At 50.3% G+C, this 26369-nt stretch overlaps 2 protein-coding genes and 1 long non-coding RNA gene across 9 annotated transcripts in view; 2 read left to right on the top strand and 1 right to left on the bottom strand.

The window, feature by feature from the left end:
• The window catches only part of SIN3A (SIN3 transcription regulator family member A), a 63893-nt gene extending 50097 nt beyond the window's left edge, over positions 1-13796 (top strand). For all 5 annotated transcript variants that reach the window (XM_060154437.1, XM_060154397.1, XM_060154407.1 and 2 more), the window contains exons 18-21: positions 3173-3265; positions 4184-4278; positions 8658-8865; positions 11164-13796. In XM_060154437.1, coding sequence (XP_060010420.1) covers positions 3173-3265; positions 4184-4278; positions 8658-8865; positions 11164-11394 — 627 coding nt within the window. In that variant the 3' untranslated portion in view covers positions 11395-13796. The remainder of the gene's footprint in view (positions 1-3172; positions 3266-4183; positions 4279-8657; positions 8866-11163) is intronic.
• On the bottom strand, positions 3098-15089 carry LOC132523415 (uncharacterized). Its single transcript, XR_009541518.1, has 3 exons — positions 14957-15089; positions 4438-4589; positions 3098-3251 (listed from the first exon to the last, which is right to left on the bottom strand). It is a non-coding gene; the product is annotated as an uncharacterized LOC132523415 (long non-coding RNA).
• Positions 14562-25858, top strand: MAN2C1 (mannosidase alpha class 2C member 1). 3 transcript variants are annotated; one of them, XM_060154462.1, is made up of 26 exons: positions 14562-14719; positions 14974-15099; positions 15539-15662; positions 16815-16885; positions 17963-18140; positions 18450-18639; positions 19793-19899; positions 20082-20192; positions 20397-20489; positions 20617-20733; positions 20959-21054; positions 21151-21296; positions 21647-21770; positions 22131-22252; positions 22360-22445; positions 22562-22717; positions 22927-23024; positions 23429-23523; positions 23783-23887; positions 23989-24145; positions 24237-24380; positions 24777-24886; positions 24987-25066; positions 25201-25349; positions 25436-25545; positions 25618-25858. In XM_060154462.1, the coding sequence occupies exons 1-26, from the start codon at positions 14619-14621 to the stop codon at positions 25742-25744; spliced, it is 3123 nt and encodes a 1040-aa protein (XP_060010445.1). In that variant the 5' UTR covers positions 14562-14618; the 3' UTR covers positions 25745-25858. The 3 variants fall into 3 exon arrangements, with proteins under 3 accessions (XP_060010445.1, XP_060010462.1, XP_060010453.1); XM_060154479.1 differs by having other exon boundaries at positions 22914-23024; positions 23391-23523; XM_060154470.1 differs by having other exon boundaries at positions 24987-25122; positions 25241-25349; positions 25618-25745.
• The last annotated feature ends 511 nt before the right edge of the window (positions 25859-26369 follow it).

The raw sequence follows: 26369 nt of genomic DNA, 5'->3' as shown, positions 1-26369 counted from the left end.
CCCAGTAGATAAGAATAGTTGTCAGAATAGCAGAGGGAATAGCAGGAACAGAAGGCTTGGTAACCAGGAAAATCGTGTCATCACAGTGACCTTTTTCTTTCAAATGTTTATATAGAGAATAAAAGTCCATATAGTATTAGCATTAAGCTAAGAATAAGCAGCCCTTCAAATCCTCTGCCCAGCCCCACCTCCCGCCTCCTCTCCCTTCATTTTTTTTCTATGCATATTCTACAGTGTTTTTTTAAAAATCAGGCATGTTTAGCTCTCTGTGTATCCATTCAGACCCTTTTCTGTGCATTTGCATATATTGACACATAGATGTTTATATAGAAATTAATGATTAGATTTAGATTGGATTAGCGTATTTTACATCTGGCTTTTTTTTTTTTTTTTTACATGTCTTAGAATTTGCTCTATTTTGGTTTACATAGATCCAGCTCATTTTTTCAACTGCTGTGTCATACATAATAGTATGAATGTACCATAGTTTTTTGCGGGTTTTTTTGTTTGTTTGTTTTTGGGGGTTTTTTTTTGGCTATGCCACGTGGCCTGTGGGATATTAGTTCCCCCACCAGGGATGGAACCTGGGCCCCCAGCAGTGAAAGCGCCAAGTCCTTAACCACTGGACTGCCGGGGAATTCCCTGTACTATAGTTTTTTAAAAAAATCATTGCCTGATGGGTAAACGTTTTAAACTATTTCCATTTTTTACTATCTCAAATAGTGCTTCATTGAACCGCATTTTGTATCCTTGCGTGCACGTGGTAGTGTTTGTTTAGGGTAGAGGCAGAGAAATGAAATTACTAGGCTAAATGGTATGCATATTTTAAAATTTAAACTTTAATGGGTATTCCCATTTCACTCTCCAAAGTGACTGGCTATACCAGTGTGCACTTTGATAAGAGCATTTATTTCCCCATTCTTAGTCAACACTTAGTATTATCAAACTTATTTTTGCCAATTAGATGATTAGAAAAATATTTTAATTCACTTTTCCCTGTTCGCTACTGTTTCCTGTTTTTCTCTTCTGTGTATTGCCTACTCGCATCCTTCACCTTTTGCGGGGGAGAGGGGTCGTAGTTTTTTTTTTGTTTGTTTTTTTGTTTTTTCAGTACACGGGCCTCTCACTGTTGTGGCCTCTCCCGTTGCGGAGCATAGGCTCCGGACACGCAGGCTCAGCGGCCATGGCTCACGGGCCCAGCCGCTCCACAGCACGTGGGATCTTCTTGGACTAGGCATGAACCCGTGTCCCCTGCATCGGCAGGCGGACTCTCAACCACTGTGCCACCAGGGAAGCCCTGTAGTTCTTTTTAATTACTTTTTCAAATATGATTTTCTTTGTCATGATTTCTCTGAAATCGATTGGTCTTCCTCTATGTCCTGTCCTTCAGTGCTCAGCTGAGTGTCACTTCAGTGAAGTGAAATCTTTCTCATCTCACTGAGGGGGGATAACATATTGTGCATGTTTCTAGAGTAGTACCTTTGTAGTTATTTTGTTGTAATGTAAATATAGCTATTTGTATCCCTTTTCCTTCACTAAATTGAGCTCCTCCAAGCAAGAAGCCATGTTCTCTTCTGCGTGTGCCTCTGCCTAATAAATGGCAAACATTCAGTGACTATGTGTTAGTTGAATGAAGCCTAGGAGATTGGCAGAGGAGGCATGGAGAGGAGGTGGGGGTGTCCAAATGGTAGAGGATCTTCACAGCCATAACTAAGGAAAAGGTATGAATTTTGTTGTGGTTGGCGAGCAGTGAAGCATTTTTAAGGACTAAATATTCCACTGGCTTTGAGCTTTCAGGAAGATTAGTAACACTGAGTAACGAGGAGGGGAGGAATCAGAGTCATGTTTACAACTGGAGGCAGTTACCAAATTTGGGTGATGGATGTGGGCAATCTAATAATAAAGTTAGTGAAGACTTGGAGAGTGGTTGCAGAGGTCAGAGAGTTGGGGTGAACACATGGTAAAGGACCTAACAAGACAGGTGTCAGGCGAGGAGCCTGTTGGGATGAAATTGAGTTCAGTTTTAGGCATGTAGAGGAGACTTGTCTTCTCAATATTACTTTGAAGAGTGGTTTCTTTACAGCAGTGGGACAAATCTCGACACTCTAGGTTTTTTCATCCTAAATCCAGGGAGGTTTAGCAAACTCCTAGGAGCAGTTTTTTTCATATCTATTTTGGAAGTAACTATGTTTGTATGTGTGTATGTTATGTTCTTGTTACTTTTTAAATTTTACTAGCAAATAGGAATTCTTCTTCTCCAGAAGAACTGTGAACCAGAACTGGTTTCTGGTCCTGTTTGCTTACTGACTAGCTGTGTGGCCTTGAGAAATCAGAACTTTCTGAATTTTAGGTTTTTCCCTATGTAAAATGAAGAATGTTGAAATAAATGATTCTCAAGCTTTCTTCTAATCGCTGATCTTCACCATTGATTCCTATAGTGATCTGGTCTGCAGCGAGCCCTTAGGATCAGGGCATTGAGAATCCTGGGATTCCAAAAGGGGAGATCTGTGTGCCATCACCATTTGATACTTCTTTTGTGCAAAATGTGACTTGGTTTTGCCTCTATCAGTGTACTGCTTTTAAATATGAATTTTTAAAAAAAATCACAAATAGTATTAGCAGAACTCAGTTTCAAATATGTTTGGTACCATTGCAGCAGATCACTTCTTATGTTGATGTTTTGTGTTCCTTACCTCATGGTATGTGTGATTTCTTGGGTAGTCTTTATTGTGGTGGAAATGTGATTGCTGTTTTCTGTTTGATGTTTTCCATTTCACTTTGGTATGAGAAGTTTCCTTTTTTTTTTTAAACACTGTAGGCTTGTTTACATCTTTGTATCAAGTCCCATAAATGGGATTATCAAGTGAAATGGCATTGACATTTTATGGTTCTGACTTTTGAGCACTCTCTGATATTGATTACTGTTTTAGCTAATTCAAGAAGTAAGAAACATGAAATGGTGCTTCTTGCTCTAACATTTCATTTTGCTGGTAGCAAGATTGGACCTTTGCCTTTTTATCACCTGCTAAGCTTTTGAGTTATCTTCCTCATCTCTTCAATTGGAGCAAAATTTTTTTTATAACTTTATTGCCTCCCCACCTCTCAACCCTTGAGAATCTGTTTACAGCTTTGGAGATGGTCTTTTGTTTACATTCAGGTTTCTTATTTGCAGCTTATGTTCATTCAGAGCCAAGGCCAGGTTCAGCTGACCATCGAGCTTTTGGACACGGAAGAGGAGAACTCGGATGACCCTGTAGAAGCAGAGGTATGGATGAGTATACTGCAGAAACTGGGGAGAGTATGTCATGTTCTGAGAGTCTGCCCAGTGAGTGTCTTCTAGAAGCCCAGCCAGTGTTAGCCTGTTTAAGGGTCAGGACCTGACGCTTAAGTACAGGTCATTTCAGCCATATCTTCAGCTGAAGAAAAGGACTGCCTGGTGGTAAGATATTTAGGATTGATGGCAGTCTCATCTAGCTTTCAGGAAAGCCCTCTCCTCTGAGGAAGTCTCATGGTTGGCAGCTTTCTTGTTTTTCTCCTAAAGCACAAGAAACAACAAATGAGGTGCCATCTGCCCAGTATCATCTTGACCCTTTGTGTCATGTTTACTTTTTATTGGGATAGATGGAGCCAGGAGTTCTCAACCCCACGGGGTAGACAGAGTGAGTTGGTTATCACAGTTGGGTCTAGCAGGTAATATTAATGAGAAATGCAAGCCACATGTATGTATGGTGCTGAGGGCATATGGAGGGGAGGAGATGGTTGTTTTATGGGAATATTGGCTCGTGGTTGCCAAATCTTAAATTTTTTTAAAAGAGATGCCAGAAATTTAGATTTTGATGTGAAAGATACTGATTTTCAAACATTTGCCACTATACATTTTGTTCTTTAACAAAACCCTCTGTAGGGAAATAAAACTTGTCAGTGAGCCAGCTTCTAACCATTTATGACTTCTGGTAACTGTTAAGTATCTCAGAGAAACTTTCGGTTTTGCATTCTCACAGATTTTTTTAAGCTGTGTTTTAATACCAAGTAACAAGCATGTCATTATGGAAAGAGATTTTTTTGATCTTGTATTTAAATATTTCAGACATTTTAGTCATAGAATTTGCTAGACAACCTGATGAGGTTGGAGTTCAGTTTTTGTGCTCTCTCCCCCACCCCCATTTTGTGTTTACAATCCTAGCGCTGGTCAGACTATGTGGAGCGATACATGAATTCTGATACTACCTCTCCTGAGCTTCGTGAGCACCTGGCACGGAAACCAGTGTTTCTCCCACGGTGAGTGAACCAACTCATGTATCGGCAGCATAACACTAATGCACAGTCCAGGAACGAGGAGTTAGATGACTTTCAGTTTCTTGGTTTTCACTTATTCTGTTGTTCTGTCTACTGAGGATGCTAATTCAGGGTTTGTATGGTTTTACACCATGAGCTTACCTGGAGCACGTGCCAAAGCATCAGGGAGGCAAGAGTTTTAGGAGTCAGTAGTAACTTCCCTTCAGGAATGTGTGTCAGAGTCTCCAGGGTTTGATGATTCACTTGGAGGACTCAAGGACTCAGCATGTAGGCATACCCACAGGGATGGTTTACTGTAGCGAAAGGATACAAAGCTACATCAGCAAAGGGAGAAGGTGCCTGTGACAAAATCAGAGGATGCCAGGCGCAAGCTTCTAAGGGGCTGTGACTTCCCCTGGAGGCACAAGGACACTCATTCCTCCAGCAGCAAATTATGACAATATGTTTGAGATGCTGCCTACCAGAGAAGCTCATTGGAGACTTGGTACTGGGGGTTTTATTGGGTGCTGCTCCTGCAGGCACCCTCTGCCTAGCTTGTACCAAAATTCCAGACTTCCAGAAGGAAAGCAGGTTTTCAGCATAAACCATTTATTTTGTACAAACAGTTTAGGTACAGTGAGGCACTCTTATCATTCAGGGAATGGGGGAAACTCTCCCAAAATCCAAGATGCCAGAACCCAGCCAAGGGACAACCTTGTAAGCACGGTTTGCAAAGGATAGCAGTCTTAGGCCTGCTATGTTAACTCTCTTCATGGAATTTTAAAAATTTCCTGGGCTTCCCTGGTGGCGCAGTGGTTGAGAGTCTGCCTGCCGATGCAGGGGACGCGGGTTCGTGCCCCGGACCAGGAAGATCCCACATGCCGCGGAGCAACTGGGCCTGTGAGCCATGGCCGCTGAGCCTGCGCATCTGGAGCCTGTGCTCCGCAACAGTAGAGGCCACAACAGTGAGAGGCTCGCGTACCGAAAAAAAAAAAAAATTTCCTCCCCATATATGGGCAAATTGTATGCTGGACCTCTGTCTGAGGATGAAGACAGAGTTTCAGAAGTAGAAAATAGGTTTTGCTGTAGTAGATTGGCTTTCTTTCTTCCCCAAATTTTGCGAATTGAAATCTCATGTCTTACATTCCCAGAAAGGTATTATCCCAGTATTATTAGACTTAGTCCTAATTGGAACATGGCAAGGGGTGAGAACAGAAGGGCCCTGCCAGCTTCTTCCATTCACTGAGTCATTTAACAGACTTCAGGCAGCTGCTCTGTGCCAGGCCCCTTTCTTAACAAAACAGATTTAGTCTCCATGCTTTTTTTAAAAAATTTATTTTATTTATTTATTTTTGGCTGCGTTGGGTCTTTGTTGCCGCGCACGGGCTTTCTCTTCGTTGTGGTGTGTGGGCTTCTCATGGCAGTGGCTTCTCTTGTTGTGGAGCACGGGCTCTAGGCACGTGGGCTTCAGTAGTTGTGGCACGCAGGCTCAGTAGTTGTGGCTCACGGGCTCTAGAGCACAGACTCAGTAGTTGTGGCGCATGGGCTTAGCTGCTCCGCAGCATGTGGGATCTTCCCGGACCAGGGCTCAAACCTGTGTCCCCTGCATTGGCAGGCGGATTCTTAACCACTGCCCCAGCAGGGAAGTCCCTCCATGCTTATGAAACATAACATTGTATATTTCTCAACAGATTGGCAAAATTCTTAAAAAGATTTGTAATCTTTGTTATGGAGTGTGTGGGGAAGAGGGGAGGCACTTTGATTTACTGTGGGGGGAAATATTGATACAATCATTCCAGGATCAGAGCAGTTAAAATGTATAGGACCTTTACCCTGGAACTTTAATTTTTAATAATTTGCCTTACAGCTATTACAGCTGAGGTTCTTTCTCAGTCTTTTTGTCCTTAAGACCCCTTACAGTCTTAGAGATTGAATACACCAAAAAAACTTTTGTTTATGTGGATTATATCTAGTAATATTTACCACATTAGAAATTAAAACTGAAAAACGTTTACTATGTTTATGAATTCATTAAAAACAATGCTAAATGCATTCTGTGTTATCATAAGTAATATTTTAATGAAAAGCTACTTCAAAACAACAAATTAGTGAAGAGTGGCATTGCTTTACATTTTTGTAAATCTGTTTCATGTCTGGCTTAATAGAAGAACAGCTGGATTCTCATATCTGCTTCTACATTCATTCTGTTGCACTATTTTGTTTCGTCAAAATACATGAAGAAAATCTGGCCTTACTGAAACATGTAGCTCAAAAAAGTAGTATTTCCATATCCTTTCAGATAATTATGGATATTCTTTGATATGACAGCAGAACTGTCCAAGTAGTAGTTTCTTAAAGGTTAGTTGCAGTACCAGTGAACTTTTCATGTGGTTATGTCAAAATCCATTGGTTTATCTTGTACTTTGAATTTTTTCATGCATGGTTTTATAACTTCATGCAGTTGGTTATTTGGAACATTTTAGTTCACTAAGTTATGCAGACCTACCAAATGTTGACACGTCTTCATTTTACAGTGTTCCCACCCCCCACCCAGCACCCCCAAAAACACCACATTTATTAATATTGCCGTTGACCTCATCAGTCACATTTTTTTTTGTGTGTGTGTACGCGGGCCTCTCACTGTTGTGGCCTCTCCCATTGCGGAGCACAGGCTCCGGATGCACAGGCTCAGCGGCCATGGCTCACGGGCCTAGCTGCTCCGCGGCATGTGGGATCTTCCTGGACCGGGGCACGAACCCGTGTCCCCTGCATCGGCAGGCGGACTCTCAACCACTGCGCCACCAGGGAAGCCCCAGTCACATCTTTAAGTAGTGGGAAGTTGTCACACCTCATGCCGGCCAATACCAGTTTACCAAAATTCCGAGTTTTACTTGAAAGCTTAAATTTTATCATTGGCAACGAATGTGCTCAGTTGTTTTCCTTGAAGTACCAGTCTCCCTTGTTCACTTTTGAGAAAATATTTGCCAAATACCCCAGATCGGCTAGTCAGCTATTCTTTCAGGTAAAAATGGCGAACCATGTGCAGCTCAAGCAGTGCTCAAGTGCTTTCCTTCATGAATCCCATTGTACTTTGGCACACAAAGGTACTTTATGTTTAGTTCCCATTTCGTCACCCAGTATGTTAAAAAGATGTGAACTAACGGCCTTATCAATAATAAGAGATGTTATTGTTTCATCAAGGACATTCTTAAGTCAGAGCAGCTTTCCTTTTTGAATTGCCAGTGTGTGGCCAGAGAAGAGTACAAAGATATCTAAGGATAGATTGGTGCCATCACCAATTGGTTTTTTTTTAATAGTCACTATTATTTTTGCACTGCCAATGCTAATGTTAATACTGTTTTTTTTTTTTTAAAGAAAGAAAGACACTGTTTTAGTATTATTATGACAGTAGTTTTGATCTTACAACTTCCTAAAAAGCATCGTGGGGGCCCCAATAGTCCTTGGACCAAAGAACTGCTGTCCTACGGAAATGTGTGTACACAAAGATATTCACTGAAGCAACATTTTTTTTGTTTTGTTTTGTTTTGTTTGCGGTACGCGGGCCTCTCACTGTTGTGGCTGCCCCCGCTGCGGAGCACAGGCTCCGGACGCGCAGGCTCAGCGGCCATGGCTCATGGGCCCAGCCGCTCCGCGGCATGTGGGATCTTCCTGGACCGGGGCACGAACCTGCGTCCCCTGAATCGGCAGGCGGACTCTCAACCACTGCGCCACCAGGGAAGCCCTGAAGCAATGTTTTTAATAGCAAAGTGTAGGAAACAGTAGAACTGTCTAGCTGACAACCTTTCTCTGCTTGTGTTGGAGGGAATTAAGCCTGCCAAGGCATCCACTGATGTGAATTATCTTCTTTCCTAGATGTGTAGAATAGCACTAGTTATGTACCATCTGTGGGAGAATTGAAAAAAATAGACATTTAAGTAATTTTCTGTGCTCTGTGGTTCAGATGAAGGACCTGATTAATTCCTGTTAAGGAATTGTTCAATTAAGACACATTCCTCTGTAGCAGTTAAAGAGAATGACACAAATCTATCTGTAGTGAAATGAAAAAATCTTCATGACATTAAGTGAAAAGTTGAGAGAGACCTAGAAGATTTTAAATGAAAACTGCTAACAGTGGCTACCTGTGGCAAGGCAAGTGGGATTTCGAGAATTGGGGTAGGGGTTAGTTGGCAATTTCTTTTTATTCTTTATATCTCTGCAGTTGAAAAAAATTTTTTTTAACAATAAAACCACTGGACATTTAAAAAATGTATGTAATTAAAATTGTGATACGTGCTGTGAAGGCAAATAAAAAACTTTTGGGGCAGTCATGGGAACCTGCACCTGGAGGAGCTCTCATCCTGCAGGGCTTTGCTGCTTTGTAGGAATCTGCGGCGGATCCGGAAGTGTCAGCGTGGTCGAGAACAGCAGGAAAAGGAAGGGAAGGAAGGGAACAGCAAGAAGACCATGGAGAATGCGGATAGCCTGGATAAGCTGGAGTGTAGATTCAAGCTGAATTCCTATAAGATGGTATATGTGATCAAGTCAGAGGACTACATGTATCGGAGGACCGCCTTGCTCCGGGCTCATCAGGTGAGAACCAGTAACTGGAATTTCTCCACATTTCTCCCTCCTCAGCCAGGACCAGGCCTGCCCCAGAGGCTTCTGGTTGTTTCTCTCCCTTTGTGAAAATCTCTTGGATTTGAGAATTGTTGAGTAAGGATGCCGTAACAAAGTCCCACAGACTGCGTGGCTTAAACAACAGAAATTTATTGTCCTACAGTTCTAGAGGTTGGAAGTCCAAGGTCGAAGTGTTGGCAGAGTTGCTTTGAACCTTCTGAGGGCTGTGAGGGAAAAACTATTCCTTGCCTTTCCTAGCCTCTGGTGGTTTGCTGGCAATCATTGGCATTGCTTGGCTTGCATATTTCTGCCTTCATTTTTACATGGCATTCTCCCTAAATGCATGTCTGTGTCCAAATTTCCCCCTTTTAAAGAATGCCAGCCATGTGGGATTATGGGTCCACCCTACAACAGACAGTATGAGCTCACCTTAACTAATTACATCTGCAACAACGTTATTTCCAAATAACATCACATTCTGGGGGGTGGAAGCTAGGATTTCAACATATGAATTTGTGGGGACACAATTCAGTTGATAACAGCTGGTCGCACCTTCCAGTGAAGCTACTCCTAGCATTTACATTTCAGGTAGTATTGCTTGTGTGAATCCTGTCTGTTTTCACATGCTACCTGAATTGTGAAAGTCCTAGTGCAGTTATGTACCAAGGTATTGTGCCAGGCCCTGGGACTACAACCGTGAGGTAGAGCATATAAGGTAGTGTGATGATGTGCACTACCAAGGAGAGAAACTAGGTGAAGGGTAACTGGCAGGCAGGGCCCTGCTTTTGTTGGGGAAGACCTCTCTAAAGAGGTGACGCTTGAGGCGTAAACAATGACAAGGATCCAACCTGGTGCAGAGTTGGGGGTTGGTACTTTTTAGGCAAAGGAAACAAGCAAGCACAAGGCTGGGAAGGAGGAAAGGACTTGGCATTTTCAAGAAAATGAAAACATCAATGTGGCTTGCGCCATAGGGAAAGTGGGGTGCATGAAGTTGGAAGGGTGGGCAGAGGCTACATTACTTATTCTCTTAGGCTGCGATTTGGATTTTGTTTGAGGTACATTGAGACATCGTTGACAAAGACATAGACTGATGAGAGCGAGTGAGGGCACCAAGTTGGAAGGGCAGAGACCACTCGAAAGACTGCTTTCATTCATATGAGATGTGATGTCTACCCAGACTACCAGGGTTGTAGAGGAATTATAATTAGATTGGAGGGACTTCCCTGGTGGTCCAGGGGTTAAGATTCCACGCTTCCAATGCAAGAGGCGTGGGTTCAATCCCTGGTCGGGGAACTAGGATCCCATATGCTGCGTAGCACAGCCAAAAAAAAAAAAAACGATTGGACATATAACTGTCAGGATGTGGTAATGTTTGGATGTAGGGAGGTTAAGAGAAAGGGGAACATTAAGGATGATGCCTGGTGGTTTTTGTTTTTTGGTTTTGTTTCTTTGCTCATTTTGCTTGAGTAAATGGGAAGTTTAGGGGTACATCTGTTAATAGGAAGGGGTTACCAGGTTTGGGAGGCAGATGAAAAGACTACAGAACATTCAAGTGAGAACCATAGGTTGGGCGATTTTTAATGTACTTCTCTCATGGTGCTGTGTGTTGTATGCCTGCATGTTTCTGATTCAAATGATTTGGGGAGCTGGGCAACACCTAATTTATCTTTGTATCCCCTTCTCTGCCTTGCTTGTGGGCACTAATAAATATTTACCAGATGTATAGGTAGGAACAAAAACCTCCACTGAAGATCTGCTATGCCCAGCACTGTGCTGGGCAGGGTGGGGTAATAGCGGGAAGGGAGAGTGGGTTTTAAGCCCTTTACCGTGTTTTACTTAGAAGTGGATTGCCACGCTGACAGAAATGACTAACGGCCTCAACTCAGTGTCTCACTCCGGCTATGTTAGAATCAGCTGGGTTGCTGGTTTAAAACTGCGGATTGATCAAGTTGTTCTCTCCCCACCCCCGCCCCCCTATGTGATAATGATGCAGGAGGCTAAAATCGAGAAGCACTGAGCTAGTTCTGCCCAGACCCTGTGTTGGTATTTCACAGCTTTTTGAATTCCAACTCCTTAATGTGTTCTGGGTTCTTAATCTTCAATTCTTTTCTTTAAACAGACTCCTAATTTTTTTTTTTTTAACTTATCAGTGGTATCAGCACTGATAAGCCCACATCTTTCTTCTGGCACTTTAGGAGAAAATTGGGCTTTGTATTTGAAGGTTTTTAGTCCTAGTTCATGGGTTTTTTTCTTCTTCATTCTATTTTGCAGTCCCATGAGCGGGTAAGCAAGCGGCTACATCAGAGGTTCCAGGCCTGGGTAGATAAATGGACCAAGGAGCATGTGCCCCGTGAAATGGCAGCGGAGACCAGCAAGTGGCTCATGGGTGAGGGGCTGGAGGGCCTGGTGCCCTGCACCACCACCTGTGACACAGAGACCCTGCACTTTGTGAGCATTAACAAGTACCGTGTCAAATATGGCACAGCGTTCAAAGCCCCATAACTGCAGAGCCAGAGCAGATAACTTGAGGGGTGTGTGTGTGTTGGGGGGGGCACGTGTACTCGCACACACTGAAGAAACAAGGAAGATGCCTTTCAAGCCTCACTGGGCCTCTCTGGGACATGGCCACCTGATCTGTGTGTGGCTGGTGCAACCTGGCACCAAGTGGGCTACATATAAGGAACGTGGATACCTTACAAAGCTGGAGCTGGAACTTTTCCCAGGGGTTTTGGGCATTACCCTGCCCTGGAGGGGAAGAAATCCATGCAAGCACAGGGATATGCAGCTTGCTTGCACACACCAGCAGAGCTAAGACTGCAGCCTCCTGGGGCCTGACCTTCAGTGAGGGAACCGGATGCTGTTCACACCTTGATTGGATGGGCGAGCATTGACTGACAGACTGGGGAAGGACTCAATGCTTAGACGGATTGTAACTCTGATGGTCACTGCTCCTTTCCTCTTCCCCCCCAAAAGGAAAAAAAACTGTATTGGATTTTTTTTTCCTGGTCACTTGAGCACATCTAGATCACCCATTAAGATTTTCTCTGGGACCTGCAGTTTGGCTTTGGGATTGATCATCTTGTGGATTTGATTCCTGACGAATCCCTTGCTGCCCACCCGTTATTCTCTCCTCTGGTTCTCAACCTCAACAAGTTCAAATCAGTCGTCCTTTTTAGCTCCCGTGGAACTGTTTTGTACCTGCTTCTTTACTAGTCTACCCTAGTGCCATCCACCAGCTTTACTCACACACACACACACACACACACACACACACACACACACAAACACACACACAGTTTTAACTTGGTTTTTCTTTTTTTTTTTGTAAATAATGTACATACTGTCAATTTTTTATTAAAAGAAATATGCTTTGATGTGCTAGCATAACTGCTCTAGCTTCTTGTGTACCATAGTTCTATGTGGCTTCAGATTTAGTACCTATGAACAGATGTACAAGACATTTATTACACTTTTTACCAAAGGGAGTTACCGTTGTAGTACTTTTGTGTAAAACTTGTCTTCCCCTTGCCCCAACTTTTTTTTTTTTTTTTTTTGTAAATAAATAAAGCTTGGTTCTTACTTAAGGAATAAACTCTCAACCCAAGTCCCTTGTCCTCACCAGAGAACTACTGTGAAGCAGGGATTTTGGCTTCAGTTCCTTATCTACGGTACAAACAGGATTTTGCTTTAAATAGTTAGCAGTCAGTTGTATGTGTTCCAAATCAAAATACCTTAAATTTTTTAAATAGAATTATTCATTCTTTTAGTACGTGTTTTCCCCCCTTATTTCAGCTGTTTGGAAATATTTTATATTTGGGTAAGTTGTGCAGCTATGTAGTTTGTACTTTTCTGTATTTTTTCTTATCCTTATTGGAAATGGGAGTGAACAGCTTAAATACCAAACCAGTGTTTGAAAGAAGTGTGTACAGAGTGTGTGGTATAAATGGGGCTGGGAGGGAGATTCAATACATTTCGTTAGCAACTGCAAATGGAATATATACATATATATTTTTTTAAATTACATAAATTTAAACTGGCAGATATTTAAACTTGACTGATTAGGATTTTTATATGTGGTCAGCCTGGACTTTCTGAACAAAGACCAACTGAGCCCCTCCCAGTACTCTGGTGAATTTTTCTCCAGCAACCATTACCCTAGTCATAGCTGTAAAGTAACCAGCAGTGATTTGTGTGGTTTTGTTTGCTTTTTAATTAAAAATTCCCAACATCACCACCACAAAACCACAAATTTTTTGGCTCTGGACTTTCATAACACATGGTAGACTTTTCCGATTTTAGAGTTTTTTGTTGGGTATGGTGGGGAGCAGTGGAGGGATGGGACAACTACAGGAGACTCAGAGCCCAAAAGTGTAGGGTGGCAAAAGAGCCTTGTGGGAGGAGATTCTCTGGTGAAGCTGGGGCCAATGCCTGACTTGGGAGATGGAGTGATACTGACTGGGGGGGAAGATCTTCAGGTTTTCCCAGCAATAACTCACCTCTGCTTGCTTAAGACCATGTTGAATTGGAATTACAGCCGGGGTGGGTTGGGGGGGAACTGATGGGACCTGACCAGGGGCAGCCCCAGCTGTTACTGTCTCTGCATAGGGTTACGCCCAGAGCAGCTGCTTGCAGGTCAGGATAGGGTTTCAGGGCCAATAGAGGAGAAAACCCCATCCTACCAGTGCAACCAAAAGAAGGGGGAGCTTCACTGACAGCCAGGGTTTCACAAACAGCATTTATATCCCTCCTGCCATCTGAGCTCCAAGCTCAACTCAGCCTGTCTTATAGCAGGAAGTTATATTTTAAATCTCGTTCGGTATTCTGTACTTAATCACCTTTCCCTATGATTTGCATTTGAAATGTTGTAAACTTGGTCAGTATTTCTATTAAAATATCAGGGCTCATGTTGTGTATATACTTTTCTTCCTAATGATTTTATAGACAAGGACTTTATAGCATTCCCAGGAGGGGGGAACAAGCTGCCAACAGATTACCAGAGAAACGTGAGGATGAAATTGGAGGTGTTTCTGGCATTATGGCTTCTCTGAACTCTTCAGTCCCGTGTAGGGAAATACATTATTCTGTTAGGATCATGAATTCTATGTCTGTGATCTGCAATCTCAAATCAAAATCTTCGGAGTTTCTGGCGATGGGCAGCACTTAGCCATATACATAAAATAAAACATGTAGTAGAGGAAGCTGAGGTTACTGGGGTGCAAAGCTCTATTTAACGCATGTCTGCCGATTGGCTTTAAAGCACCGGTCCTGGCGCCCCGGCTCTTGCCACGTTAAGCGGACACGGGTGTTCGAGATAGCCAGAGGGCGGGCTGGGACCAGAGGGCAAGGAGGTTCCCGCTTGCAGCTTCTGAGACTAGGTGACCTGCGTTGGCAGCAACCCAGGCTCCCACCCGTCGTGCCTAACGGCTTGTGTCTGTACCAGGCCTTTTGCAGAATCAAAGCGTCAAGCTTCCTATTTTATTTAGGGATTTGCCCTAAACGGCCACCAGCTCGGACGAGATAAGAGGAGAGCATCGGAAGTGCGGCTTTTAGCTTTCAGCTCCCTGCTCAAAGTTCAGAGCAGCGAGACTTCACAGAGCCGCTGGTGTTCCAAGAAAAGCTGTCCGGGCCTGGAAGGCGCCCTTCGGACGCCGGAACCTTTGGTTCCAGGCCGTGGACCGCGCCGGCAGGGTTTGGGGCCTTCCGGGGAGAGGAGAGAGCGCGCGGCGATGGCGGCGGCGCCGGCCCTAAAGCACTGGCGCACTACGCTGGAGCGGGTGGAGAAATTCGTGTCGCCGCTCTACTTTACCGACTGTAATCTCCGCGGCAGGTGTGGCCACCTCGTCCATGGCGCCGGCCGGCCGCATCCACGCGTCTCTAGCCTTCCCGTCCGGGGGGAAACCCAAGCTTCGGCCACCTGGGCCGAGGGACAAAGTGCCCGCCGCGGAAAGGGCTGGGGCCCAGGAGGAGGGATGGGGGGAGACTGAGCTGTGAGGCAGCCCTCCCGGCGGTGGATCGAGGGAATGCGAGTCCCCACCCGCCGGCTGGCCCAGTGGCGCGTGCCCACCTGCCCCTCCCGCCCAGGCTCTTCGGAGACAGCTGCCCAGTGGCCGAGCTCTCCAGCTTCTTGACGCCCGAAAGGCTTCCCTACCAGGAGGCAGTCCAGCAGGATTTCCGCCCCGCGCAGGTCGGCGACAGCTTCGGACCCACGTGGGTAACGCTCCAGAGGGAGGGCGGGGCCGACAGGGCCCCGCTCCCGGCTTACTCGCCTCCCCTAAGGGCCACACCTCCATTGTCGGCCCTGTGCCCTAGACCGTCACTTGGGGCAGAGCAGCACCCTCTGCTGGGAGCAGATCCCTGATCCCTCAAGACTTAATGGGAGAATTTTCATTTCCCCCCCTTCTCCCAGTCCCTGGACATCCCTTAGGCAGGACACTCTAGGACAAATCACAGACCCCTGATTCTCTGCCTCTTTCCCTCACCTTGCTGTACACCCCGTTGCTCCTTGCTTGTGGATCAAAGCTGAATACCTTGTGATGCTGCAGATACTTGGTGAAAGTCTCAAGCCCCTGCTGACCCTTAGTCCAAGGAAGTATGTCGAAAGGAAAGGGCTTTGACCCCTAGGCCCATCTTAGTGGTTCTGTTGCAGATGGTGGACCTGTTGGTTCCGGGTGGAGCTGACCATCCCAGAGGCATGGGTGGGTCAGGAAGTTCACCTTCGCTGGGAAAGTGATGGAGAAGGCCTGGTGTGGCGTGATGGGGAACCTGTCCAGGTGAGGAGCCCTGCCCTAGGTCAGGTATGGCCACATTTCAGCCCTGGTCTCTGGAGAAGCCACAGCTGAGTGGCTATGCCTGCAGGGTGGTATCAGGATTTCAGGACTGGACAGGTTGTTGCTTGGGCCCCGGTGTAATTGTTCCTTCTCATGTTTGAGAGGATCGCTGAGGGTCTCAACATAATTAATACTAAACCAACCCTGCCACTGACTGGTCACCCTCCCATTCTGGGATGAAAATAGTTATTAATCAAGTACAATAATAGGTACAGCAGATCCGTTTATTAACCCTTTACTAGGTGCCAGACTAGTGACTTTGCAGACTATATCACTTTCTATTTTTAGTTTTAAATAAACTGGTTTTTATTATATGGAATATATGCTTATGGCAGTCGGGGAGGGAGACTTCGAAACAGTTCTGGATAATATAAAGTTTAAAAAGTCCTCTTCACCTGAAATAATGGATATCTCCCTGCTACCTCACCCACAGTTCCCCAGATATAACCACTATTAAGTACCTTGTTTATGCATCCAACCTTAACAGGTTTAACCTTTAAAATCCTATGTGGTAGGTCTTTATGGCCATTTACAGACTAAGAAACAGATATATAGATGTTAACACACTTGTTCAGGTTCACACAGCTTCCATTTCAGTTTGACTAACCCTCAGTCTCAGGTCAGGACTGTTCTTCCTGTACAGAAAGATGGCAGACCCCTCCCTCCCTCCCTTCACTGGCTCAGCAGGATGTCTCCTGAGTGCCCTCTCTGGCAGGTCCCTGTGCTAAGCACTGGGAATATAGTGGGGAATGAGGTAAACCTGTCCCTGACTTCAGAGAGTTTCCCTTCAGATGCTTATTCAGGGGTACAGAGGCCACCAGAAGCCACCAAGGACCTGATACCTCCCCAAGACTCCACAAGACCAGTGGCTTTTCTGCTGGCAGATAGGTGCCATTTGGTGGTCATGGCACTGACTGCCATGGGGGTTGGGGCACCTGCTACCAGAGGTCCCTGATTTGTCAATCTTGGCCTTGTCTGGGAGAGAGGAGCCAGTGCTAGGGACCCGGTAGAGGGGCCTGGCCTCCCTCAGCTTATACTTCATCTGAGCTGTTCACAAGCCTCAGGTCCTGTCTCTTTCACTTCACTCCCCACCAGGGTTTGACCAAAGAGGGGGAGAAGACCAGCTATGTCCTGACTGAAAAGCTGGGGGAAGAAGACCCCCGGAGGTGAGTGAGTCCCTGTGCTGTGGTTGACCAGTGCTGTAGGGGAGGGAGCATCAGTGGGCAAGCAGGAGCTGAGGCCCAGAGCCATCTGAGAAACCCACTTTCAATACAACCATCTTCAACTCTCATAGTTTATTTTTGAAAAGCAGGATTTCTCTGGCTATAAAGATAGTGTTTTCGTTCTTGGGTTAAATACAGAAAAGCACAAAGAAGTAAATAACTCCCATTATCCCATCACTTAGTGATGTCCATTATTAACATCTCAGCATTCTTCTCGGGAATTCTTTCAAATGTAGTTTTTACTAGTTGAGGTTGTATTTCTTTGATATTTTGAATCCTGATTTTTAAAAAATCCATATTATAACATGCATTTTATGACACTATCAAAAACTCTTCTTAGGTATTATATTTATTGAACATTGTGTATCTGATGTTTCCAGGCACTGGGACTGATGGTGAATGATGTGATTCTTGACAGCAAGGGGGACTCACATATACTTAATAATTGCAAAACTGATGAGGGCTTTGAAAGAAAAAACTTTCAACATAAGAAATCTGTTCTAGACTAGGGAGAGGGATAAGAGGAGAGTCATGGAAGGCTTCCTGAAGGAAGTCATGTTTGCTCTCTGAAGACTGAGTAGAACAGCACCACAGCCCACCATGCTCTCCGAACAGTGGCCTGCCCATATTGGCTGATGGATCTTTGTTCTGAAAGACTGGACCTGGGAGATCCAAACATGTTTTTAATGTGCAAAGAGGGTTCTGAGACCAAGGCAGTGCATTGTAAAGACAGCTTTGGAAATAAAAATCTAAAGAACAGAATAATTCACATGGTTCCAAACTTGGCTACTTATTCACCTCAACCAAGGCAGAACACTCATCAGTAGAATTTGGTGTAGTCTGTTGTTTCTACCATGACCCTCTCTCACACGCACCTGACATAACTGTGAGATCCTCTGGGTGGTAGATCCTGGGGGTGAATAGGGAGGGGTCTGCTGGATGCCTCTTTGGTCCTCCCTCCCCAAGCCCCAGAGTCCTCTGCCAGTCCCTTGGCCTGAGGCTGCCTCCCCACATTTGTAGCCTGACCCTCTATGTGGAAGTAGCCTGCAATGGGCTCCTGGGGGCCGGGAAGGGAACCATGATCGCAGCCCCTGACCCAGAGAAGATGTTCCAGGTGAGCCGGGCTGAGCTGGCCGTGTTCCACCGGGATGTCCACAAGCTCCTGGTGGATCTGGAGCTGCTGCTGGGGATGGCCAAGGTACTCGACACCCCCGTGCCACCTGCTCACCCTCTAGAGCCCTGTTCCAGGCAGGCTGTTTCTTGGGTCAGATAGTTGGAGCTCTGGGAATCCAGAATAGGGAGGGTGTTTCATGCCTGCCTGAGTGTTGAGAGGATTTCCCTGTGTAAAGGGGAGGAAGGAGACAGTGCTGAGCAGGGGGGCCAGCAGGAGCACAGGGTTGGAGGTAGGGAGGAGCTCTGCTGAGAACCCGTGGGAGATCAGCTAGGGTCTAATTTTGGAGACTCTGCTTGCTTGAGATGGGGATTAAGGGACAGAACCCTGCTGCAGGGCCTCGGGGAGGACAACCAGCGCAGCTACCAGGCCCTGTACACAGCCAACCAGATGGTGAACATATGTGACCCCGCCCAGCCGGAGACCTTCCCAGTGGCCCAGGCCCTGGCCTCCAAGTTCTTTGGCCAACGTGGGGGTGAAAGCCAGCATACCATCCATGCCCTGGGGCACTGCCACATTGATACAGGTAGGGCAGCAGTTGGCTGGGCTGGTTCGAGGAGGCAGGAGTGGCCTCGAAGACCTGGCTGTGCCCTGGAAGCACTGTGTGATCCACATCGAGTTCTTGCCCCTCTTGGACCTCAGTTTTCCCTGAGGAAAGGGGAATGGGCTGTAGGCTCTGCTAGATGTGGCTTCATTTATTCTTTCAACAAAATCTGATGCCCCGTGTGGCCCCATGCTAGATATTGGGAGGGTAGGACTATAGAGACTGGTGATCACAAAATAGGCAGACACAGTTGCTGCCAAGATGGAGGGAAGGATCGGGGGCTGGGGAGCCCAGAAGAGGCATTTAACCCAGCTGGGTCTGGGGGATTCAAGAAAGGTTTCTCAGAGGAGATGACCTTTGAACAGAGTGAGGATGAGTAAGAATTTGACAAGTGCCCAAGTCCTCAGATAGGAGTGATGTGGAAGTAGTTGAGATGGGGACTCAAGCCCAGGGGGAGGTTTCCTGGGGAGGATCAGGAGGTCAGTTTTGAACCTGGTTAAGTCTGCAGTGTCTGTGAGGCTTATGGGAAATTACATTTTTAAAAAACTCCCCAAAGTATTGATTCTGATGCAGCTAAAGTTTCTGAACCACAGAACAAGGGCTTTCTCTGCTGTGCCAAAGCATGGGATGTAGAGTTCTGGGCTGGTAAAGAAGGAACTGAAGCCTAGAGGTTGCAAGAGGCTGTAGTGCCTCACGCAGGACAGCTGGCCCAGGCAGGTCCATCTCAGGAAACTGTGCCCTCTGTTCCAGGCTGTCCTTCAATGTGCGTGCAGGGGAAGGGCCAACCCCCACTGCCTCTTACAGGATCCTCTCAGGGGTGTCTGAACCTCAGAGTAAGGCTATTCCAGGGACTGGGGCCTCCATTTCCTGATGTAAAATTGATCCGATAGGCCCAGCCAACCTCCTTTCCCCAGTCCCTACTCCTACCTTGCAAGAGTGATGTAAAGTGACAGCTCAGGAGAGATGCCACAGGACTTTGCAGGGAAAGGGCCTGGGATGGACGGAAGGCTAGGATGACCCTCTGGAGGCCCAGGCTGGGCGTGGTTGGATGCTGGGGGGCAGGGGTGCGGCTGGAGATCTGTGAGGAGCTGGGGACCTTGCTGCTCTCCTATCCTCCACCCTCCTCCCCGTCTAGCCTGGCTCTGGCCCTTCAAGGAGACCGTGCGGAAATGTGCCCGGAGCTGGGTGACAGTCGTTCAGCTCATGGAGCGGAATCCTGAGTTCGTCTTTGCCTGCTCCCAGGTCAGAGGGACGGCTGTGCGGTGGTACCTGGAGCCCAATGGGCGCTAGTGTGAGGTTCCGAGGGCTTCTGGGGCCTGAGGGGCAGGGCTGCTCACCCTCAGCCACCCACTGGGCCCCAGGTGCTCAGCCTTGGGTGGGGTTCTTGTCCCCCTGGCCCAGCTCCTGCCTCGTCTGCCCCACAGGCACAGCAGCTCGCGTGGGTGAAGAGCCACTACCCTGGCCTGCATGCCCGGCTCCAGGAGTTCGCCTGCCGTGGGCAATTTGTGCCCGTCGGGGGCACCTGGGTGGAAATGGTAAGTGCAGTCCACAGCCCTGGCCCCAGAAACCTCCCCTCTGGCAGACAGACCGGTGGGCCTGTGAGGAGATGGACACTCCCTGGGCACTGACTATAACCCAGTGTCAGAGCCCTGGCTGCTCCTGTCCGGGTGGTTGGCCTGAGCTCCTGCGCATTCCACCTGGTGCTGACCCCGGCTGCCTCCCTGTTCCCTCACTGCCAGGATGGGAACCTTCCCAGTGGAGAGGCCATGGTGAGGCAGTTCCTGCAGGGACAGAGCTTCTTCCTGCAGGAGTTTGGGAAGATGTGCTCTGAGGTAGGCTGGGAGCCGGCTGCGCCTGCAGGCGCATGGGGCTGGAGCTTGCCCTTGAGTGATGAGGGGCAGAGGCTGTGGCCGTGCTGCCGAGAGCCGTGGTTCGTGCCCAGAGGCCCTTTCCCTGCAGTTCTGGCTGCCAGACACATTCGGCTACTCGGCGCAGCTCCCACAGATCATGCGCAGCTGTGGCATCAGGCACTTCCTCACCCAAAAACTGAGCTGGAACTTGGTGAACAACTTCCCGGTGAGCAGGCCCCAGGGAACCAGGCTCAGAGTGGGCCTGGGTCCCACCTAGCCCATACATCTCCGTCCAGGCTTATTAAGGGGCCCTGGACAAGCCACCCAACCCTGACCCAGAGAAGGCATGCCTCCCCCAGGGTCACACAACAGGAGGGGCAGGTCTAGGAGGCCCGGCTCTGCCTCAGCCCTGACTCTGCCCTCTCTCTTCTACCTGTTTCCCTGCCTGCAGCACCATACCTTTTTCTGGGAGGGGCTGGATGGCTCCCGGGTGCTGGCCCACTTCCCGCCTGGTGACTCATATGGGATGCAGGGCAGTGTGGAGGAGGTGAGAGGGCACCTAGTGGCCAAGGTCGGGGATGGGAGGCAGGCTGGAGAGGGCTGGGTGTCCTGTTCTAAGCTGACCCTGAGCCCACCTGTGCAGGTGCTGAAGACTGTCGCCAAAAACCGGGACAAGGGGCGTACCAACCACAGTGCCTTCCTCTTTGGCTTTGGGGATGGGGGTGGTGGCCCCACCCAGACCATGGTGGACCGCTTGAAGCGGCTGTGCAATACAGATGGGCTGCCCAGGTCAGGCCTGGGCTCACTCAGCCCTACCCTCCACCCTTGCCCTTAGTCCCTTCTGCTCAAATATTGCGCCCGACACCTCCCCTAAACCTTGTCCCCCTCCAATCCCAGACCATGGGCTCCTCCCAACTTCTACCCTGGTGGTAGGGTGGGGGGAAAGCTAAAGGTGGGACGGGGCTTAAACCTACTAGAGAGAAAACTCTCCTGGGGTGTCCAGAACTGGCTTTGTGTGGACAGGGAGCTTTCTGGGCGTGGCTCCTTTCTGTCGGGACTGGGTCTCTTGTCACCCTTGCATGGAAGAAGGGTGAATCACACGGCCAAGCTGGGAGACCCAGGCTTGCAGTCTCCCTCAGGGTGCAGTTCTCTTCTCCGGAGCAACTCTTCTCGGCGCTGGAGGGCCACTCGGGGCAGCTGTGCACGTGGGTCGGAGAGCTCTTCCTGGAGCTACATAACGGCACCTACACCACCCATGCCCAGGTCAGGAGCTGGTTGCTGAGCCAAATGGGGAGGGCGTGCCCTTGAGAGGCCCAGAGGGTCAGAGGAGGAAGCAGGGGACAGAGCCCAGCCCAGACCTGGGGGAAGAGGCTTGTGTTCCACGGAGGAGCCGAGAGGAGAGAAGTGCAAGAGCCGGGTGGTCAGGAGCCTGGAGGAGGCAGGACTGAGCATCCCTGAGGGAGGAAGGGCTTGGGCTGAGGGGAGAGGAGGGAGGCATCTGGGGTAGATAACTCACAAGAGGCCCTGGGGAGCCACCAGGGGTTCTGAGCAAGGGAAGGCTTTGGAAGGTGTCCTGGGATGCTTGAACAGACTCTAGACTGATTCTCCCTACCCTGGGCTCAGATCAAGAAGGGGAACCGGGAGTGTGAGCGGATCCTGCATGACGTGGAGCTGCTCAGCAGCCTGGCCCTGGCCCGCAGTGCCCAGTTCCTCTACCCGGCCGCCCAGCTGCAGGACCTCTGGAGGTCAGTCTGTCTTCTGCCCCCTTGCCACCCACTAACCTCACCCCAGACACCTCTGCGGCTGCCTCTCCCTCCCAGCCTTCCGCAGCCCTGCCCTTGGCCCCCCGCAGGCTCCTGCTTCTGAACCAGTTCCATGATGTGGTGACTGGAAGCTGCATCCAGCTGGTGGCAGAGGAAGCCATGTGCCACTACGAAGGTGAGGCTGACAACATTTCCGCTGCTCTCCAGCACCCAGGGCAGAGTGTCTCCTGTGGGACATTCAGGGGTCACCCAGACCCACTGCCCACCCATGACCAGCCAGTCTCTCCCCAGACATCCGTTCCCGTGGCAACACGCTGCTCAGCGCTGCAGCCGCAGCCCTTTGTGCTGGGGAGCCAGGTCCTGAGGGCCTCCTCATTGTCAACACACTGCCCTGGAAGCGCACTGAAGTGCTGGCCCTGCCCAGGCCTGGTGGGGCCCACTGCCTAGGTATGAGCTGGGGAGAAGGGTGGCTACTGTAGCAGGAGGAATCAAGGCCAAATCGAGAGTTGGGGACATTCCGCTGGAGATCTCTGCCCCGGGTTGCCCCAGGCTAGAGAGTACTAGTAATGCTCACCCCCTCCAGCCCCCCACCCCGCCCCGAGTATGGTTCCTGGAAGGTGAAGGAGGCTGCGCTGATGCCCAGGCCTCATCCCCAGCTCTGGTGACAGTGCCCAGCATGGGCTATGCTCCCGCTCCCACCCCCACCTCGCTGCAGCCCCTGCTGCCCCGGCAGCCTGTGTTTGTAGCGCAGGAGGTGAGTGCTGGCACATCGCGGTGGGCGGGGCTGGCTGTCCTGGGCTGTCCCTGACAACGTGGGGGTTCTGAGCTCCCCAGCCTGCAGCAGGTGGCAAGGCGGGGCTGGCTGTCCTGGGCTGTCCCTGACAACGTGGGGGTTCTGAGCTCCCCAGCCTGCAGCAGGTGGCAAGGCGGGGGCTGGCTGTCCTGGGCTGTCCCTGACAACGTGGGGGTTCTGAGCTCCCCAGCCTGCAGCAGGTGGCAAGGCGGGGGCTGGCTGTCCTGGGCTGTCCCTGACAACGTGGGGGTTCTGAGCTCCCCAGCCTGCAGCAGGTGGCAAGGCAGGGCTGGGGCTGGTGTTGGGCGGGCTGTTGGTGGCGGGAAGCCTCTGCGGACTTAGCCTCAAGGCCCCCTCCCACCAAGACTGACGGTTCTGTGACTCTGGACAACGGCATCATCCGGGTGAGGCTGGACCCAACGGGCCGCCTGACGTCTCTGGTGCTGGTGGCCTCCGGCAGGTGCTAACCCCTCACTGCCCTCTCCCAGTGCCTGGCAGGGGACCCCAGACCTCTCATTCCCTCTGTCCCCTGGCCACAGCTGACCACAGTAGCCCACAGGTGGCTCAGGACTGGGACCCACACATGGAATGGGGCCGGCTGGGTTAGGAGTCTCCTGTCCCCTGGGCCTACTTACCCTACCTCCCACCCCACCCACCTCACTCAGCTGGAGAGACTGTGGTCATACAGTTGTAAAGCGCCAGTCTCCATGTCCTTCCAGGGAGGCCATTGCTGACGGCGCCGTGGGGAACCAGTTTGTGCTGTTCGACGATGTCCCCCTGTACTGGGACGCGTGGGACGTCATGGACTACCACCTAGAAACACGGTGCGGGGTGGGCAGGACTCAGGGGCGGCGTGGGATAGGAGAGTATTGGGCCCCCTCCGCCAGGCCGTCCTGGCTCAGCGCCTCCCTCCCCTGTTCCCCAGGAAGCCAGTGCTGGGCCAGGCAGGGACCTTGGCCGTGGGCACTCAGGGTGGCGTGCGGGGCAGCGCCTGGTTTCTGCTGCAGATCAGCCCCAATAGTCGGCTAAGCCAAGAGGTGGTGCTGGACGTCGGCTGCCCCTATGTCCGCTTCCACACCGAGGTAGCAGGGGGCAGGGCGGTGGGCATCTTCCCTGGGTGTGGCCGGTGAGGAGGGGTCCCTCCCCTTGCACCCCTACCTCCACCCCCGACAGGTGCACTGGCACGAGGCCCACAAGTTCCTGAAGGTGGAGTTCCCTGCCCGTGTGCGGAGCCCCCAGGCCACCTTTGAGGTCCAGTTCGGACATCTGCAGCGGCCCACCCACTACAACACCTCTTGGGACTGGGCCCGATTTGAGGTCTGACGTGGGGTGGGGTGGGGCGGGGGGTGGTGGAGGGTTTGGATCCTCCCTGGCTGGGGAGAGACTCGTTGTGTGGTATGGGGTGAGGAGGAGGAAGATGATGATCAGTATTTGCTGGTTCCTGACACGTATGCCAGGCATGGTGCTAAATGCTTTCTGTTTAGTCTGATATTCATGCCCATTTGGTGGGGTAAGTACCCTTATCCCCCTTTCCCAGATGAGGAGCCAGGGCTTAGACAGGTTGTGTGGTGTGCGCAGGGCCTCCTGTAGTGAGAGCTGGCATTCAATCGTGTGGTCCCAGAGCTTCCCTCAGTCTACTGACAGGAGCTCTGGAGCACGAGGAGGCGGAGGAGGCGGCGGGGCCACCAAGTGGGTCTCCGATCTACCCTCCAGGTGTGGGGCCACCGCTGGATGGATCTGTCAGAGCACGGCTTTGGGCTGGCTCTGCTCAATGACTGCAAGTATGGCGCGTCAGTGCGAGGCAGCGTCCTCAGCCTCTCCCTGTGAGTGGGGTGCCTCCCAGGGACGGGTATGGGAGCGCGGTCTCCCCAGGACAGAACTTCGGCGGCTCCAGCCTGGCCCTTACCACCCTCCCCACCCCAGCTTGCGGGCGCCCAAGTCCCCTGACGCCACGGTTGACATGGGGCGCCACGAGTTCACCTACGCGCTGATGCCGCATGAGGGTGAGTGCTGCGGCCCCGATACCTCTCTGCCCCTCTCAGCCTCGGTCGCCCCAACGGTAAGTGGGGAGCACTCCAGCAGTCCCACGCCGCTACCCTCATTTTCCACCACGCGTCCCTTTCCGGTCTGCGCCCAGGGTCCTTCCAAGACGCTGGCGTTATTCCCGCTGCCTACAGCCTCAACTTCCCCCTGTTGGCGCTGCCCACCCCAGGCCCGGCACCCACCGCCGCCTGGAGCGCCTTTTCAGTGTCCTCGCCCGCAGTCGTGTTGGAGACCGTCAAGCAGGCAAGGGCCGGTGGGGTGCGGGGAGCGGGCCGGGGTCCCGAGCTGGGCCCGCCCTCGGCCCCGCCCACCACCACCTCCCTCCGTAGGCGGAGACCAGCCTCCAGGGCCGCAAGCTGGTCCTGAGGCTGTACGAGGCCCACGGCAGCCACGTGGACTGCTGGCTGCACATGTCGCTGCCGGTTCAGGAGGCTGTCCTGTGAGTGGGGGCGCGGGGTGGGAGTGGGAGTCCTGCCCTCGCGGGGCCCTCATGGTCCCTCCTGTTCTCCAGCTGTGACCTCCTGGAGCGCCGTGACCCTGCTGGCCCCCTGCCCCTTCGGGACGGCCGCCTGAAGCTCACCTTTTCTCCCTTCCAAGTGCAGTCCCTGTTGCTCGTGCTGCAGCCCGCACCGAGCTGAGTCCCTGAGCGTGGGGTTTTGTTTGTGGAAGGCTTTGGGGGCTCCTCATTTCTGCCTCTCAAGCCTGAAGCAAGGATCAGTTACCTCTTGAACAATAAACGCTTGGCTTAGGAACCCTGCTGGTAGCCCCTGCTCAGTCCCCTCAGGTCCCAAACTCAGGCATTGAGGGGGGAAGATTTTACCCCAGGCATCTGGGGACAGGGGCAAGATCTAAGGTTATCTGTGCGCGCAGGGTCTAGATTGCAGGCCCCATGACAGAGACGGGGGATATCAGTGACCATAAGCTGACTGTAAGACCACAATATAAGACGCTCTTCTGGGACTTCCCTGGCGGTCCAGTGGTTAAGACTCCGAGCTTCCAATGCAGGGGACGGGTCGGGAAACTAAGATCCTGCATGCCATGTGGTGCGGCCGGTGGGGTGGGGGGAAAAAAAGCAGCAGCAGCTCTTCTCCCGTGTCCACAGGCAGAGGGCCTGGGGCTGGGGAGGAGGCCTGGTGGGTGGGTTCTGGCTGGTCCCCACTAGGAGGGGAGCACTGACTAGTCTGGACTAGGCTAGGGGAGCAGCCACATGAGGAATCCTGCACTGGAGGAGCTGTAGAGCCTGGGCTGTCCCGGGGGACGGGG

This window comes from Lagenorhynchus albirostris, chromosome 1, assembly GCF_949774975.1.
Source record: "Lagenorhynchus albirostris chromosome 1, mLagAlb1.1, whole genome shotgun sequence".
NCBI classification, from domain to species: Eukaryota; Metazoa; Chordata; class Mammalia; order Artiodactyla; family Delphinidae; genus Lagenorhynchus; species Lagenorhynchus albirostris.
Note: the sequence above shows the minus strand (reverse complement) of the source record. Positions and strands in the feature narration are given on the sequence as shown.